The following is a 16,272-nucleotide window of genomic DNA, read 5'->3' on the forward strand; positions in this document are numbered from 1 at the left end:
TAAACACAACTACTAATCAACATCCATCAAACCTGTCACCTCCAACTGAATGCCATCCAGCAATTCAGCCCCAGTCCCCACCTGCACTGGGGAGCAGCCCAGCACTGCCACACAGGCTGCACGTCCTGCCCTGCTGGACAGCCATCACTTCTTAGGAGTATTTTTAGATGACAGTTAACATAGAAAACTTGTGTTTATATTGGCATGCAGCAGGCTAAAACACACTATAACTGAAGCTATAAAGCAGCCTGAACACCAGCTAGGCAAAGTGTATTTGGAATTTGCAGGTGAGTATTTTGGAGAGAGGCTTGTGAGTAGTTAGTGTTGATGGTAAAGTCTCCAGAGCAGAGGAGCATTCACAGCATTGAAAGACAGCAGGGTTCTATCCTGGAGAGTGCCCATCCCAAAATCACAGGCTTTGGGCAACCAGAGAAACATGTAAGTGGTGAGGACAAATCCCTGTCCCTGTGTGTGTGGGCAAGTGGGAAGCAGCACTGCCCAGACTTGGCATTCGGAATTTCTCATTTCCTCCTTGCACCTGAGGGTTTGTCTGCCTTCTTATAGGGAGAAAAACAAACCTAAAAATTGGAAGAGGAGGTCTAGGAAAAGCATTTCAGTTCAAGATTCCACAGCCAAATGGCCACAGAACTCAGCAGGGTGTGTTCTGTCACCTGAAAGGATTCCTCTAAAAACAGGCACCTTCCAAGGGGAAACTTCTGCAATATGCAACCAAGTAAAGTTGAGTAGGATTGACAAGAATTATATTTAAGACCGCACCTCTGCTATTTTCAAAAAATAATGAGACTGCCCCAAAAGGTCCAAAAAAAAGACACCAAAGGAAAATTCACACAAGTTACTGCCTCTTTATTAGCAGCAACATCAACACTACCCAAACTCTGCACATCAAATTGTTGAATTGTTAAGTCTCCTATATTTCTCCTCCTGAAATCCATGCAGAGCCACTGTGGGAAGCTACAAAACTGCCATGGCAGGTGCAAATAAGCAACCATTCTGTCTGCACATCCAGCATGGTTAATAAAAGCTACACAGATGGCTGCAGTTTGAAGCCTGTCCTTCAATTCTTACTCAAACTGAAAATGGAACCACGTGGAAGTGAACCATGCTTCTGGAATTGGATGTGACACATCATCAGGTCTTGAGAGGTGTCCCCAAAATAGCAGGGCCTGCTTCTAGACATCTCCAAAATTATATGGTTGTGGCCTGAGAGACAACGTGCTGAAAACATAATGAGGGAGTGTAACATATTACATATGTTGTGGTCCTTCTCTGAAGCCAGAGGAGGCTGGGGCTGCAGGACTTGGGCTGCAGCACAGGACTTGGTTAACTATTAATGGATGACTCAGCTATAACAATAATAGGTATTTCATGTTCTGCATTAGCACAACGGCACCCTGGTCCTTGACTTAGGCCTCTATCCATGCTAGGAAACAAAAAAAAAAATATTGTAGTACATCATTTAATAGCTGGATGTACCAGGAAACAGGTATTTTTCCAGGGTGTGCAGGAAGTGTTTCTTTCTGCACACCCTGGAGCCTCACACTCTGCTTCTTTCTTCACATGCCACTAAAAACTAGCAAGGGAGAGCTGTCAGGGGGTGCCCAGGTTTGCATGGAACCACCATCCAGACCAAGGTGCTTTATTCATTTACTGTTATTCATCAAATTCCATGTTAAATCACTCCCCTCACCCTGCATAAGGTGCTAATTCCTGCCCAGCCCAGGTCCCGCAGAGCTGATCAACCTGAAGCCCGGATTTTCCACAGATGGCTCTCCCAAGCAACATTAGTCTAAATTATCTCTGCTGCTCTCATCCACATGACCCCATCCAGCTCCACACTGCAAGACAAGGGAGTCACACTGGGTGATTAGGTTAGCAGCACAAAATGATTGTGTTAAAAGCTGATGAGCTGAGCTAACTCAATCCAAGGTGTCTGGCAGGGCAGCCAACGAGATCAATTAAAAGCCCTGCAGCCCTAATTGAGAGTTTCTGGGTGCGGCTAACATACCAGTCAGGGCCAATACACAAACCAGGGCCAATACACAAATCCTGAGCAGAGCTGGCTACTGAGGAATGAGAGCCATCATCCCAATTTGCAGCCACTCAAACTTCAAGGCAAAACCTGAGTCCCTCTTGGATGGATCAAAGCGCTCGGGAGCCAAAGGCAGGCGCTGCTTGGGCATGCCCAGGGTGGCACTCAGCAATCCCCAGCTGCCCAGCAGACCGGTGGGAGATGCTCCGATATTCATGAGCCCAGGTGCAAGCACAGTCAGAAGGGCATTTCAGGGACAGTTCTTGGGGGATTTGCCTCAACATGAATCCACCTTGAGCCCTTCCAGCAGGCTCTTCTGAAGCTGCAGTCTGGGACCATCCTTGCAGTGCTCTCGGACTTCCCTGCACCAGGTGAGGCTCACACACCAAATAAAGCCCCACTTCCAAGAGCTCCTACATCTGCCTAAATCCCCATCAGAGACAGGACTCCAGCAGCAGCTTAGGCAGGGAAGTGAAATCGCACCCATGCTCGAGGAAGCGTTTAAGTACCTGAAGTGCTTTGTTGAAGTGTCTGGGGTCCCAAACGTATTAGTTTACCACCTTTAGCTTCTCGATGCCAACCAGCGAATGGATAAGACAATCCACCTCATATTTGCTCCTTAAATTCCAAGCAGGAAATCCTGCAAAGCTCAGCCACCCCCAAACCTTACATCCAGAAGGCTGTAGAGCACTTTGCACAAGCAAAGAAAAAAATATTAAGCTGTACCTAACACATAATAGTTGATTTTTCTGGAGAACACTTGACAGTGTGTTCGTTTTATTTTTTTGCCTACTGAGACGCTGCTTCCCCTGTCCTGGGAATTTTCGCTCTGCAGCTCCTCCTCCTCCCCCAGCTCCCAGACCATCCATTCTCCCCTTTTCAAACTGCACCCATTGTAAATGGCACTGAATATTAACACAGCCCATTGAGCACTTGCTTCTTTTGTATGGGACCCCTGCGTTTCAAATTGCAGTCACTGCAGAGAGGAAAAGTCTCAAAGTGATTAAATGCCGTGAAGTTTCTCAAAAGGAGAGAGGAATATGCAGAGGAGGCAGAGGCGTCCTAGAGCTTTTCACTAGAAGCCAGGGGCTTCTGCCAATGCCAGAAGGGCTTCTTACGTGGGGGTATTTTTTCCTTTGTTATCAATCTCGTATTTACTTTTAATCCTAGTCCGATGAGCCAATTTCTGCTCAGTGTGGGATGGAGATGAGAAGCTCAGACAGCAGATGCAGAGGGCTTACTGTTAACTGCTGCCCTCCTGTAGGAACTGATAAATAAATACTGCGGCATGCTGAGGGTGGTCAGCGAATCCACCGACACATGTTCGCACAGGAAGGGTGGATTTACTTGCAAGCACATGTATTTATTTGTGCTTAAGCAGGAGGCCCGGAGAGGCACAGCTTTGCGAGGAGGGGCTCTGCTGTTACCCACCGGGGCCGAGCTGCAGCGCAGGAACTGCAATCCCGCAGCGTGCAGAGCCATCCCGGGGCTGCGGACTGTCCGCAGCAGGGCCACTGGCAAGGACAGTGCCCCAGGAAGCACCGGGGCTGTGTGTCACTGCAAGCCACGCAGGAGTTCTTCCACAAGCACCACGGGCTCCCAGCACTGTCCCACCTGAGCAGGAAAACCTCCTTGGAGCACCGCCCAGCAGGGAGCCGCTGGCTTCGCAGGACGTCTTTGGGTTTCCACTGTTGCCCCAGGAGGAGGGAGAGGGACCAGCCACCTGCACCAAGCCACATCCCTCTCCCAAGCCATCCTTCCAGGCGCTGCAGCCCCCCCGGGCAGCCGGCACACGCTGAGAGCTCCACAGCTGCGCGGGGCCAGGAGCCCAGGGTGACCATTACTTAATCTTTGTTCCATTATTTCAGCAGGCCTGGAAGCAGGACATACGGGAGAGGTACTGCCAGCAGCACTCCCCCCTCCCAGCACTGTCAGCAGGAGAGGCCCCCACACCACCTCCTCCTCCAGCATCTGCAGGAGCAGACTTACTCCAGAGCCCGAGAGCAAGCAATGCCCTTCTCCCAAAAAATCCCATGCAACCAGCATCAGCCCCTTACCAAGCAAGCAAAGAAGCTACCCTACCATGTGAAAGCAAAGTGACAGGACCTGACACATGAAAACTCCAGTTTAGCAATAAATTTATAGGTAATTTTGAGCACAAACATTAAGTTTCACTGAATAAAATCTTTGTGTGCATGCACTTGAGCCCAGAAAGAGACTGCTTCTAACTCTTAGTTCAAATGCACTTCCAGACCCTGAAACCACTGGCAGGCACCCACAGGACTTTAAAAAGCATTCAGACACTTTGCCCTGATCTCTCCAGAGAGCAGCAGCATCGTGCAAAGAGCCAACACACACGAAGCTGGTGCCTCGGGGTAGCTTATCCATATGGCCAAACCCTGGAGCCTTCCTGGGAAACAGAGAGCAGCTCTTAGTCCAGCTCTCCCGAGTGCCTGGGGATGCTGCCTTTTCCCAGACATGCCAGGCACATGAACATTGACCCAGAGGCAGAAGGGTCCATGCACGGATGGTCAATATCCCCTAAAATATCCCCTAGTCACTTGGATCACAAATGCACGATACTTCTGTTTAAAATAAAAACTTTATTTCCTGCAGAGCATGCTAGCAATGAATTAACTATCCTTAGCTTCACTGTCCCTAAATCTTCTCACCAAAAGCTGTACCTAAAATACTGTTGCTTTATCACTAAATAGAAAAAGAGAAAACCCTCAGTCACACATGATGCCTAAAGGAAATATCTCTTCTGCCACTCCTCAAAAGTCAAGAAGCATGGAGAGACAGAAGCAGAGGATGCAGGGGATGTGTCACATCACCAATACTGCTGAAACCCTGGCTTTTTTGGGGCACGAAGCATTCTGTACTTAAGCTTAGCCCTAAACTTCATGCCACATGTAAACTCTACTGTAAAAACAAACTTCAGACTTAAACACTAGAAGATACGAAGCACCTCCAAAGGGAGGCACTGCAAAGGAGCTCTGTGCACCCTTCCCAGGATCAGGAACCCTTCCCAGGATCAGGAACCCTTCCCAGGATCAGGAACCCTTCCCAAGCAGCTGGGTGCTGGTGCGAGGACGGGATGGGTCATGGCAGTGTTGCAATGTGCCTTGTATAGCAAGTCAAGAACACTTATATAACTGGTACACAGTGCTGAGCTGCCTGTTGCTTTTAAGAAAAACAAACAAAAACAACCCTGAAAAACATCTATGCCACACTACATTAAATGTGAGCGACTGCAGCCCCTCTGCGTATCAGCTATTCCTTCTGAAAGCTTGGGAGAAAAATTACAACTCCGAGCTCTGCTGCCAGCAGAGAAATAACAATAGTTTCAAAAAGCCCCAGTGCTTTTCCTCGGTACTGATAGTCCTGTTGACAAAATACGCGGCGTGATTAAGTCTGTTCCAGAACCCTCCCCGGCTGCCGAGCCGCATTTCCAAGCCGACAAACAAAAGCTTTATCTCCAACACACTGAAAACCGACTCCAAGCACTGCCTCAGCATTGTGGCACTCGTTAGGAAAAAAGATAAACTGCTAAGGAGGGATTGTTCAATAGAGCCTTAATGAAGTTAAAGCACAGCCACCAGAGTCACTGGAAACTGGATTTTATCTCGTCTCCTATTAGAGATCCAACATGCCCAAGCTTATCACCCCGGGGAGCAAACACCTCCGGCGGGACACAGCCTGCCCAGCAGGGACGGAGATGAGGGATGCACAGCTCCAACATCGCCTGGCTCTGCCCAGTTTATGGCTGGAGACCCCGCACCCCCTGGGCTGCACTCCCGCATCAGCCATGGACCACTGCAGACCTTCACGTTTGCCTTCTTCTTCTTTAAAAGGGCACGTTAAAAAAAAAAAAAATCTAAAATCCAAAAAGAAACAGAGATACTTGCACAGAGGTAACTTTTCGCTAGCACATGGTGCTTTTATAGAGAACATTAAACCAGTAAAGAAGTGACTTAACTCTCTGCACAAAAAATGAACATTTACGATCGCACTAAGCCTGAAAAACATTCTTCATCCCTGTGCTTCTAAACTGAAATAGGTAATTTTTAGTACCTTTTAGTAATTAGAAACAGTATTACTCTAAAAACAAAAGTACTTGCAATAGCTTCAACGTCTTTTTACACTAGCTACGGAGAGGAAAAAAGCCTTAATGCTGCATTTTCAGATACAAAAGCAATCATTTAACCAACTCCTGGTTAGTTTGCAATATACAAAGTTACAAACCGCATTCTAAAATATCAACAGCCCACGGGTCCATAGCAGAAGATTTATACATGCTCTTACTTCACCAATAAAATTTGAACTGAATACAAGACACTCCAAAACCTGCTCCATTTGAAAAAGACACTCCTGGGTATTAGCACTCCGGAGAAAAAAACAGAACAATAAATTTGTTCTGTCTGAGTTATTAACGCACTTCCTTGCCCAAACAAACCTATTTTAAGAGGTGCATGGGAATGCTGGAATTATTAAAAGCTTGTTCTGAAAGGTGAGGGAAAGACCCTTCAGAGCAACAGGTGAATGGGATGAGTCAGGGCTTTAATGCAGAGGCCACGCGTTCCTCTCAATATGAGACATGATAATTTAATGTAAAACAAGGCATTTCTGTAGCTAAACGCGAATACCACCAGGAGAACCCGACAAACCTCTAATAATTCTCTTCAATAAGGAGCTGGATGATCTCCAGCAACACTTCAGTGACCATCCTCTCTCCGGGCAGGGCTGAGGAGTATCTATTACAACCAGGGGTTTTAGAGATTCGATAATTTATGAATCTGTTCAAACAGCAGAAAGGCCCCGCAGCAGAAGCGCCGTTTCCCTCTCCTTTTCTGAATACTGATTTCCCGAAGTTAACTAACAGTTCAGGGCACTTATTTTCACAAGTTTGTGAGCACACACACATACTCTGGTCCTCCTGGACTGTTAAACGACTCGAACTGTCAATGCCAAGCACACATGTCCCCCCGAATCTCCTGAGCATCAAGTGACTGATGTTTTATTCCAACTTCCACGAGCCCAGAGGAGCGGTCACACGACGGGAGCACTGCACTTCCCAGAAAACGGCAGTGACACTGTCCTGCGCTTGGACACGAGCCTGAGCGCTTTAAAACTCCCTTCCAGGGATAAAAAACATCGCACGGTGCTGCAGCAACCACCAGGTGCGGGGCTCTAAGCTCAGCTGCCCCCCAGGACATACGACACACCACAGCTCAGTAACTTCGCTACACACGCAAGTACGGAGGGAGCGCGGCCAGCCGCGCCGCCTTGACTGGAAAACACCTGGATTTCACCGAAACTCCCCAGGAGCCCTCGACTCCCTTTCGATCCCCCAATTTCACAGCCTAAAACGTTGGCAGCATTAAAAGCCAGAAGAGCGGCCGCGGCCGCGGCGCTGGGGTCCGGATTCGGGCACCCGGGCGCGGCCCGGGACGGCGCCGATGGACGGACGGACGGACAGATGGATGGATGGACGATGCCCTAATAAGGATTCGGAAGCCCAAGCTGGCCGTTATCTCCAGCAGATCCCATCGCTGAGAGACCAAACCCGCTCCCGGCTCCCTTTCCTCCGGCACACCCGGAGGCCAGCCCCGAACGGGACCGAGATACGGGGAGCCCCAAGCCCCAGCTTTTCACCGGGGACCAGCATCGCCCCCGCCGCCTCCACGTCCCCCATCCCCGCGCCGGGTGGGCGCCAGAGGGGACACCGGATCACGGGACCAGCTCCGCACCGCGCAGCCCAGCGCCTGCTTCACTTAAATAAACAAATCGAACTTTCGCGGGGATTCTTGTTTAAGGTTCTCCTGCCCTTGACAACAAGCCAAGGCGCGGTGCTCCGGCTGCCCGAACGTCCCGCCGCGCCCCCGGCCCGTCCCCGCGGGTCCCTCCCGCCCGCGGAGCCCCCCCGGTACTCACACGTGCCGCGGCCAGCGGGGCAGGTCCCGGGGCAGGGCGGGCAGTGCCAGCCCGCCGCAGCTCAGCGTGTCCCCGCCGCAGGCGCAGCCCGCGGGGCAGCCGGCGGCGGCCGAGCGCAGCAGCCCCAGCAGCAGCAGCGCCGCCGCCGCCCGTGACGGCAGCGCCATTTTGTATCCGGCACCGGGGAACGTCCGCGGCGGGAGGAGGCGGCAGGAGCGCTCACGCCGCGGGCGCTCAGCGCCGCTCCGCCGCCCGCAGCATCGCCGCGGCCGCCGGCCCTGCGGGGCGCTACGGCACCGGCATCCACCGGGCACTGCCGGGCGGGTCGAGCCCGCGTCCCCGCCGCGGGAAGCGCCTTCTGCTGCTGCTGCTGCTCCTCCTGCCGCTCCGCGCCGCACGGCTCGGGCTCGGCGGGCGCCGGCCGGTCCCGGTGCGCTGCCGCGGGGTCGGAGCCGCCGCTGCCGCCCGGCCCGAGCGCCGCTCGCCGCGGACCCACGTTGGCGACACCGCAACATGTAGCCGCGCCGCCCCCCGCGCGCCCGCCCATTGGCTGCCGGGCGGGCCCCGCCGCGCCGCCATTGGCCGGGAGCCCCCCCCTTCGCGGCGCCGCGCCGCCCCATTGGTGCACGCCGCCCGTCAATCACGGGCGCCGGGGCCCGCCCCCCTTTCCCACTCCAGGTGTGAACGCGGGCGGGCGCGCCCCCCCGCGCTGCCCCTCTTAAAGGGCCCGCGCTCCCAAACCCTCCCTCCCGTAAATCCCGGCAATCTGCGGGAACACCAGGGCCTGCGGGCGGCCCTGCACCCCGGCTTGTCCTTCTCCGGACGCCACGAAGCGGCCGTGGGGCTGCACTCCGCAGGGACACGCGTGGGTCGGTTACTGCCGCGTGCTCCAGAGCGCACCTGAGCGCAGGCTGCCCGTCCCACGTGTGCCCTTGCGTGGGGAAGCCCAGCACAGGGCAGACGCAGAGGGCACCCAGCCCGCAGCGGGTCGGAGCGGGACTCACGGGCAGCGGCACCCGGAGCACCACGGGCACAGCTCGATCCGGAGCATCCATGAGCTCCGAGGGCTGCGCCGAGGCTGCTCCCGAGCTCACTGGAGAGCATCCAGCCCGCTCCGGTCGAGTTTGGATGTGGCCCAACGCAGCATTTAGGGAAGGAAGCGCTTGGAGTGTTCAGCGCACCCTCGGCGGGCGGGAGTGTTATTTAACCCCTTACAGCAGTTACGTGGGGAGAAGGGGATTTTTTTAGGGAGAGAAATGCATATCGCAGGGCAATCCTGCTTCTACTGCCTTTGGTTAATTTTGCAGCCCTCCTCCTGCGTGCAGGGACAGAGCCGTATTTCCTTCCTGTAACAGAACGGGGCATTGCACTGCAGGATGCTCCAATCATGCTGCTCATCGTATGCACCTCTCCCCAAAAAACAGGCTGCACAAGGGCAATGGCATTTCAGGCTGCTCAGAGTGGGACTGAGCTGTACAAACTCATGAAAGGCATCAAAGCTGGATTGGTGTCACCTAGAGAATAGGTTCAGCTGACCAGAATAAACAGGTATGATGGTGAATTTGCTGGTAAGCCCAACCAAAGAAATTCCATTTGGTCCACAGGTTGTGAAAGTCCCGTGTCAAAGCCTCGGTGTCTCTTCCCCATGCAGGACGTGGAGTCTTGGCAGCCTCACAAGTCTCATGAGGAGGGTGAAGGCACGTCTGCTCTCCATACCCTGAGTAAGAACCAGCAGCAAGGAAAGGCAACACACTGGAGCATTATCAGCAACTGACGGAAGAGGTGGCTAGCCAAACTTAAGAGTGAGGAGCAATTTGGCTTTTGAATACCTGGGCTTCAGCATTCCTGCCTATAGTCCCAAAACTGGGCAAAAAATCTTGCAAGGTCATTCTCGACCATCAGCATCAGTGATCACAGCAATGAAACACTGCCTTGATGATGTGAGGGAAGGCATGAGAGGAGACACATTTTTGGGAAAATATCACTCTGGGTGAGGACGTTCTAACCCCTTGCCTATTCTCCTTTTCTTCTAGATTTCTTACAAATCAGTCAGTGGAACCATGAATTGTATTTGACACAATGCACAAGGATTTTTTAGCTGCTCAGTCAGCTGCCCGACACAGCAGTCACATCTTCTGCTGGACCCAAAAGCACTTTTATGGAGAGGATTTCTCCTGCTCAGTAAGGATGGTACCATAGAAATAAAGAGACCTTTTGCTTCTTTTGAAGTGTTTTCAGATTTGACAACCAGGCTTTTCAATTAACTTCAACAATTCATGTCAATATTTTTCAATGTTAGGGCAAGAGGGTAAGTATGGAGTTTCCCATGGAGAGAGAGAGAGAGAGAGATCTAAAAGATTTAGATAACCTTAATAAAAAAGAAAGCTAGAAACAACTCTGCTAGAACCTGGGTCCAATCACCTCAGCTTGCACAAAATATCCTTGCACAGAGAATAAGGGCAGCTGGAAGGAATGAGACTCTTCTCAGTTGTGCTCTCCCTCATCCCCAAGTCAATGCCTGTGCTGGAGTCTGTGTGCAGCATGGAGGATGTTTCTTCCTCAAACCTCATTAAATCTAATTAAATAGCTTATAAAAGTATTTATGAAAACAAATTTTAAAATGGCAAAGGCATGCCAACACGGAAGATACTTCTAATTCTGCCGGTGTCTTTTTGTGGATTTGGAGTTGGTTCAGAAGTGCACACTTGGAAGGTAATTGCTGACAGCATGCAGAATCCATCAAGCTATAATTAACACTCTACTATTATTCTAATTGCCTCACTCAAGCTTCTGTGTTTTTTAATTGTAGAGCAATTTGCCAATAGAGAATTTAATTGCAATACATATTTTATACATTTTGGGACAAAGTACCATTATTTCCACTTCAGCAAAAATGTTCCTCAGTTTTTAATAGCTTGCTTTATTCATTTCTGGGATTTTTCAGAGTTTTTTTTTTTCCCCCATACAGGAATTTGATTGCAACCTCTTGTGAAATTAGCAATGATATAATATCCAGGAGTGCCTGGAGGCTTCAGTTTGGATCATGACTCTATTAAGCTAGGAACTGTACATACATGTATCAGACACAGCCCTGAGGAGCTTGAAATCTAAACAGAGAAGACAAACTGAGGTGAGAACAGAAGCATTATCCTGCTTTACAGCTGGGGAAGCAGCCCCAGATGATTCTCCTTAGGTGACCCCACACTCCTGGGGCACAGCCAGGAACTCACACGAGCCCCGGGCTCAGGGCACTCTTCATCTTCAACGTGAGCTGAGCTTCTGTCTCCTGATTCCTGTAAAAGTATCTCTCTCTGGTTTGATTTGCAAGCTAGGCCTTCCAATTAACTTCTAACCACCCAGGAGCTACCGTTGCTTTTCACAGATGCCTTGGCTTTCAGAGCAAGACCCAGCACTGAGGAGGAGCCCTGGTGATCTGCAGAGCACCCCAGAGGTGTCACACTGGATGGACAACAATGGCAATGCTGTCAGACTTTGGGAAGGACATGTTTGACTTCTCCTGGGGCAGGCTGGAGGTTGGAGGCAGCAAAATAGAAAAGGATGGACCTTTGCTCTTTTTGACCATCCTTGCATCTGACATTTTTCATTCACTCCTCCATTCACCTCTATTTGCAGGGCTACAAATCCATCTGTAATAACTGTTGTCTTCTCCTAATAACTTTCATGATGGCTTTACACCCAGCAGTGTAAAGGTGTTGATGTTTGCAAAATGACTGCTGCCATGGCTGCAGTCCCTTGTATTGTCAACCTGGGTGCACTGAGGGTCCAATCAATATTATCATGATGCCAAATGCTTAAAAAGTTTTCAGCAGGTGTGACAGACTCACAGTCATTATTCAGCACAGCAATAGTCACATTAATATATCTCTTTGGTATCAGCTGCTCATGATTTGGTTCCTGCCATCCCAGTTGCAAGAGATGGCTTCTCTGGTGCAACCAGATCAACCACAGCATCAGCATTCCAGAGGTTTATTAGTTGTTCTGGTCACACCAGACATGCAAGGACAATTTTATGGCTTGCTGCCACCCAAAGCTGGTGTCTTGTCTCTCTTGGATGCCAACCCCATTCCTCAGAGCTTGTTTTGTTGGTACAACCTGCAAGATGCATGACGTGATCCACAAGTGCCTGGAAGCAATGACTGGTGATAACATCACTTCTCACTGCTTAAATGGGTGAAGCCAATTCAGCTTAGCAGGAGGCAGCATATGACAGGGAGAATTAAAGCAAGAGATGATCAAGTCAAGCTTCAGTATAGGGTCACTAACAGTGCTGACATGAAAGTTTACCTTGGCCTCAAACTCTGAAATTTACCTTGCAATGACACAGAAACCTTTTCTTCTCTTGAAATTAGAGGCTGTGCTTGAACTCTGCTCCTCCAAGAACATAAGGTCTTTGATCAAGACCAGATCATGCTTCGTTAATGTGAAAGTTCACTCAAGTAGCTGCTGTCATTTCATTTTTCACAGGCAATGAGTTAAATTGCTTTCTCAGCCCAGGACTGACACAGGCAGTTAGTAAAAAATGGTGCAAATAAGTAGATCCAATTAACTACATCCAAGTTCTGTCACAACTTTGCCACCTCTGATTGTTTTTTATCCCACACTGAAGGACTTCTCCTAAAACTCTTGTATAAATGTATGTGTATTTATCTCATCTTTCTAAAGGCAGACTATCAAAATAGCACAAGAGCAGTTTCTTGTCAAGGCAAAAGGGAGAGAGAAAGAGACAGCACTAGAATATTGCCTGCCATTTGGATGGGCAAAACATAAGAGTGAGGGTTTGAATGTAAATCTGTAGTACTCAAACCTGGAGATTACACTCAATTGCTTAAAAGTTTTGGTTTTTTTTGTTTGTTTTTTTTTTTTTTTTTTTTGTAGACAAGGCAATGGACTGACTCCAAGTGCAGGAAGAAAGCTGGTAGACCTGAACACTGTCTGCTTGGATCACACATTTCAGCATAACATTACACTAATCACGCTTGAACTCCAAAACCCAGAGGTTTCCCCAAGCCCAGGGAAAGATTTGGCCCCATTGTGAGCCTGGCAGATTTTGGGCTTTGCTCTTCAGATCTGGACTTGGACTCAGATCTGTGCCAAGCCTCCAACAGCAAGAGCAGAGCAGTTCCCAGCAGTGACTAGTGCTAGCAGTGTTTATGCTATGAGGAGCTCTATTAACTGGCATAATAACCATAATTACATGGTGCAACTTCTGCTCCTTGCTCTCACCTCCAGGCTGAGAGGGAAGCGTGAAGTTCTTGCAGCCCCAGAGGAATGTGTTAGATGAAAAGATGCAAGTGGAGCAAGGAAGACTGGAATCCTGCTGCAGATAAAATTGCAGACACCTGTCCCTGCTCAGAGAATAATAGAAAAGAAAATTAGAAATATTGGAGGAGTTTAATGCCTTTCAGATAGGGATGCTTTAAATCAAGACTATTTCTTCACTCTGGCTAAGTCTCCAGAAAGGGCTAGAGACTCCATGTGCAGCTGAAAAGCAGTAGATGCTTTATTTTACTGTAAGCTCTCACCTGTATATAAGTGGGAAAATGAGCCACAAGCTTGCTTAATACAAGTAGTGGGCTCCAAAGTGTTCCCAGAGTAAAGTTTGGATTTCCTTGCTGTTGGCTGTTGTCTTGACTTCCAGTGACTTTCATGGCAAAAAAAGGTAACTCACCCTGCCCCAAAACAACCCTGACCTCTCTGTGGGCTCAGATAAGGAAAAACCTGCATGGAGTAAATGCAGAGTACTCTCTGAAAAAAACTGCCAAGCTGAGTATCTATATTAGTAATTAATAAATATTTAAATATCTAATTAATAAACATATTTAACAGCTCACTGTCCAGTCTTTATTCTGCAGATGAAGGGCACCATCAGCAGGGGTGGTCTCTGCCTGGCAGGGTTTTCAAGGGAAGCTTAGCTGAGGGTTGCACAAGTTGGGGCTGTTCTCCGAGGTCCAGATCCCATATAACAATCAAAGGAAGATGATTGCAGAATGTCCACAGCAGCCAGACTCTGGAAGCATCTGGTAAGCAAGCACTGCCTTTACAGGTCAGAGCTAGTTTTCCCAACTTTTGTCCTTGATCTTTATCCATACTGGATGTGGGGCAAGATACCTTGTGACAACTTTTATTGGAACTCAATTACTCTGTGATTACTATGGGCTGTTACTACCAAACTGTCTTTTGTTGCTTCATCTGGCTGGAAGATATTAAGATTTGTCCACTGCTTCATCATACTTTGATCCCTTGTTTAGGAAAGAAATCTGTTTCCTTGCTTGAGTGCCTCATTCTTGGCTAAGGATTGAGCTGCAGGCTGATATTTCTGTTTGGCCCTTGAAGCCAGCTATTAACCACACTTCTCATCCTGCTGGTACCACCCAGGAGTGCATCAATACTGCAATACAAATGGCACAGCATCATTATGTGAAGAACAAAATATGTGGCGGGGCCTTGCTGTGGCTTAGAGGCTCTGAGAAGAATCTCTCAAAATATCTTAGACATCTGCCATGTGTAAAATCTCATGATTGTTCTTCAAATTCTTCTGTGGATACATCAGCCTCTCCTCCACTCCTCTCTTGGTCTCCCATGCCAACACATGTGTTCTTACCAGCAGTTTGTGACACAAGGCTTATTTTCCTCCACAGTTATTCTATTTGTTCAGTACCTGAGGTATTACCCTCTGATTTGAGACACCCTAAATCACTGCCATAGTGCAACAGTTGGCATGCCATGAAGGATTATGACTTCATGTGGGAATAAGGAAGAGCAGATGAAGGCTTAGTAGACAGAGATCCCAGTTTATGCCAATACCATAACTAATTAGAAACAGGGGAAGCAAGTAGATGGAAAACGTCTCAAACTTCTCTCAGAGTCTGCCATGGCACATGAACGAGTCTCTGGCAATACCACACCATCACTGCAGTAGCTGGACAGCTTTGTCCACAGATCCAGTGATGGATGTTTGGAATTCGTGCATAAGCTCAGTGTGTGACACCCATTTCTCAGCACACGCCTTCGTCTCCCACAAGATGAGAGTGACCACGGGAAGTTCCAGGGATGCAGAGCAGCTGTTTCCATTGCATCCCAAGAGGATTGCATTCCTTTGGCCTTAAGGATGCTGCTTCCATCAGCTCTGCAGAAAGGCACACTGTGATGAGCTCCCACAGAAATAGTGAGATTGAATCCCTTTCCAGCCTGTGATCTGAGGAAGCACTGTGTGAAGAGGCACAAGTTGCCTTATGCTCCCTGCCACCCAAATTTAAAAAAGAAAATACCCTCAAAACCAAAACACTCCAGCATGATTTGATTTATCTCTTGGGTTAGAAGAAACTACATAGAACATTTAGCCTCACACCTCTGCTGCTTCAGAGAGGAGCTAAATTCAGCTAGGATTTCTTTCATTCTTTAGCTTTCATATTTTCCTCCAAGAGGTCTACATTACTCCCTTCCATCCCACTTGGCCAAAGCATCTCCATTCTGCTTACCCTGGACAATACTTTCTTTTGGATGATCCAAAATCAGACCCCTTGAAGGTAAGGGCAGACCAACCCACCCCCTCTGCTCCTCACAGAGCTACGGCAGCAGCATCATCTACTGCTGGGGCACCGAGAGGGAGCTCTCCCTGAGCACCACTCAGGGAACAAGCAATGTCCAAAAGAGCCCCCAAGCAAGAAGGTGGAAGAAGAAAACAAAAAATGACATTCTTACCTTCCACTTTCCCCCACTGTGATGAGGTTTTTGCTGTCACTGACTCCAGCTGGTCACAAAGCAGTAAATAGCCACATGCCTGTGCATAGGCTTGCTGAGAGGAGGAAGGAGAGCTGAACTCCTTCCCTTCTGCTACATTGCCACCACCTGATGCTGCACAAGCCCTTAGCTATAAAAACCATCCCTCTGAACCAGGGCTGTCTGCAGAAGAGGCAACCTATGCTCTCTCCAACATTTATGGGGTGCAGGGTGTCTTTGCTTGGGTCCCTGGATGGGCTACACCTGTGGGGAGAAAAACCACCCGTGGGTTATCAACCTCCCAGGCACCACCTGCACTGCCCCAAGCCTTTATCCTTCAAGGGAGGCCTGAGGGTGACGTGGCAGGTGGTGAGTGCCTTTTTTTCCCCCCCCCATTAAGATCTTGCTGGCTATTTTGCCAGAAATACCAGAGCTAGGCTTCAGGTGACTTCTTGTTTTTAGCCCTAGGACTTGTCCTTTTTTTGGGAGAATGGAATGCATCTGGGGTGTGCTGGATATTTTTGAGTGCACGGTGAAGCCTTATGATA

At 49.3% G+C, this 16,272-nt stretch overlaps 1 protein-coding gene and 2 long non-coding RNA genes across 3 annotated transcripts in view; 1 reads left to right on the forward strand and 2 right to left on the reverse strand.

Moving 5' to 3' along the window:
- Positions 1-8,546, reverse strand: part of LRIG1 (leucine rich repeats and immunoglobulin like domains 1) — a 91,763-nt gene extending 83,217 nt beyond the window's left edge. Inside the window, 4 exon segments of the mRNA XM_068202200.1 lie at positions 7,985-8,216; positions 8,219-8,292; positions 8,294-8,429; positions 8,432-8,546. Coding sequence (XP_068058301.1) covers positions 7,985-8,216; positions 8,219-8,292; positions 8,294-8,429; positions 8,432-8,531 — 542 coding nt within the window. The 5' untranslated portion in view covers positions 8,532-8,546.
- Positions 8,547-11,955: 3,409 nt separating this feature from the next.
- On the reverse strand, positions 11,956-16,057 carry LOC137480830 (uncharacterized). The gene is made up of 2 exons (XR_011003121.1): positions 13,229-16,057; positions 11,956-12,448 (listed from the first exon to the last, which is right to left on the reverse strand). It is a non-coding gene; the product is annotated as an uncharacterized lncRNA (long non-coding RNA).
- LOC137480831 (uncharacterized) lies at positions 12,441-13,263 on the forward strand. Its single transcript, XR_011003122.1, has 2 exons — positions 12,441-12,842; positions 12,886-13,263. It is a non-coding gene; the product is annotated as an uncharacterized lncRNA (long non-coding RNA).
- Positions 16,058-16,272: the final 215 nt, after the last annotated feature.

Source organism: Anomalospiza imberbis, chromosome 11, assembly GCF_031753505.1.
Source record: "Anomalospiza imberbis isolate Cuckoo-Finch-1a 21T00152 chromosome 11, ASM3175350v1, whole genome shotgun sequence".
Taxonomy (NCBI): domain Eukaryota; kingdom Metazoa; phylum Chordata; class Aves; order Passeriformes; family Viduidae; genus Anomalospiza; species Anomalospiza imberbis.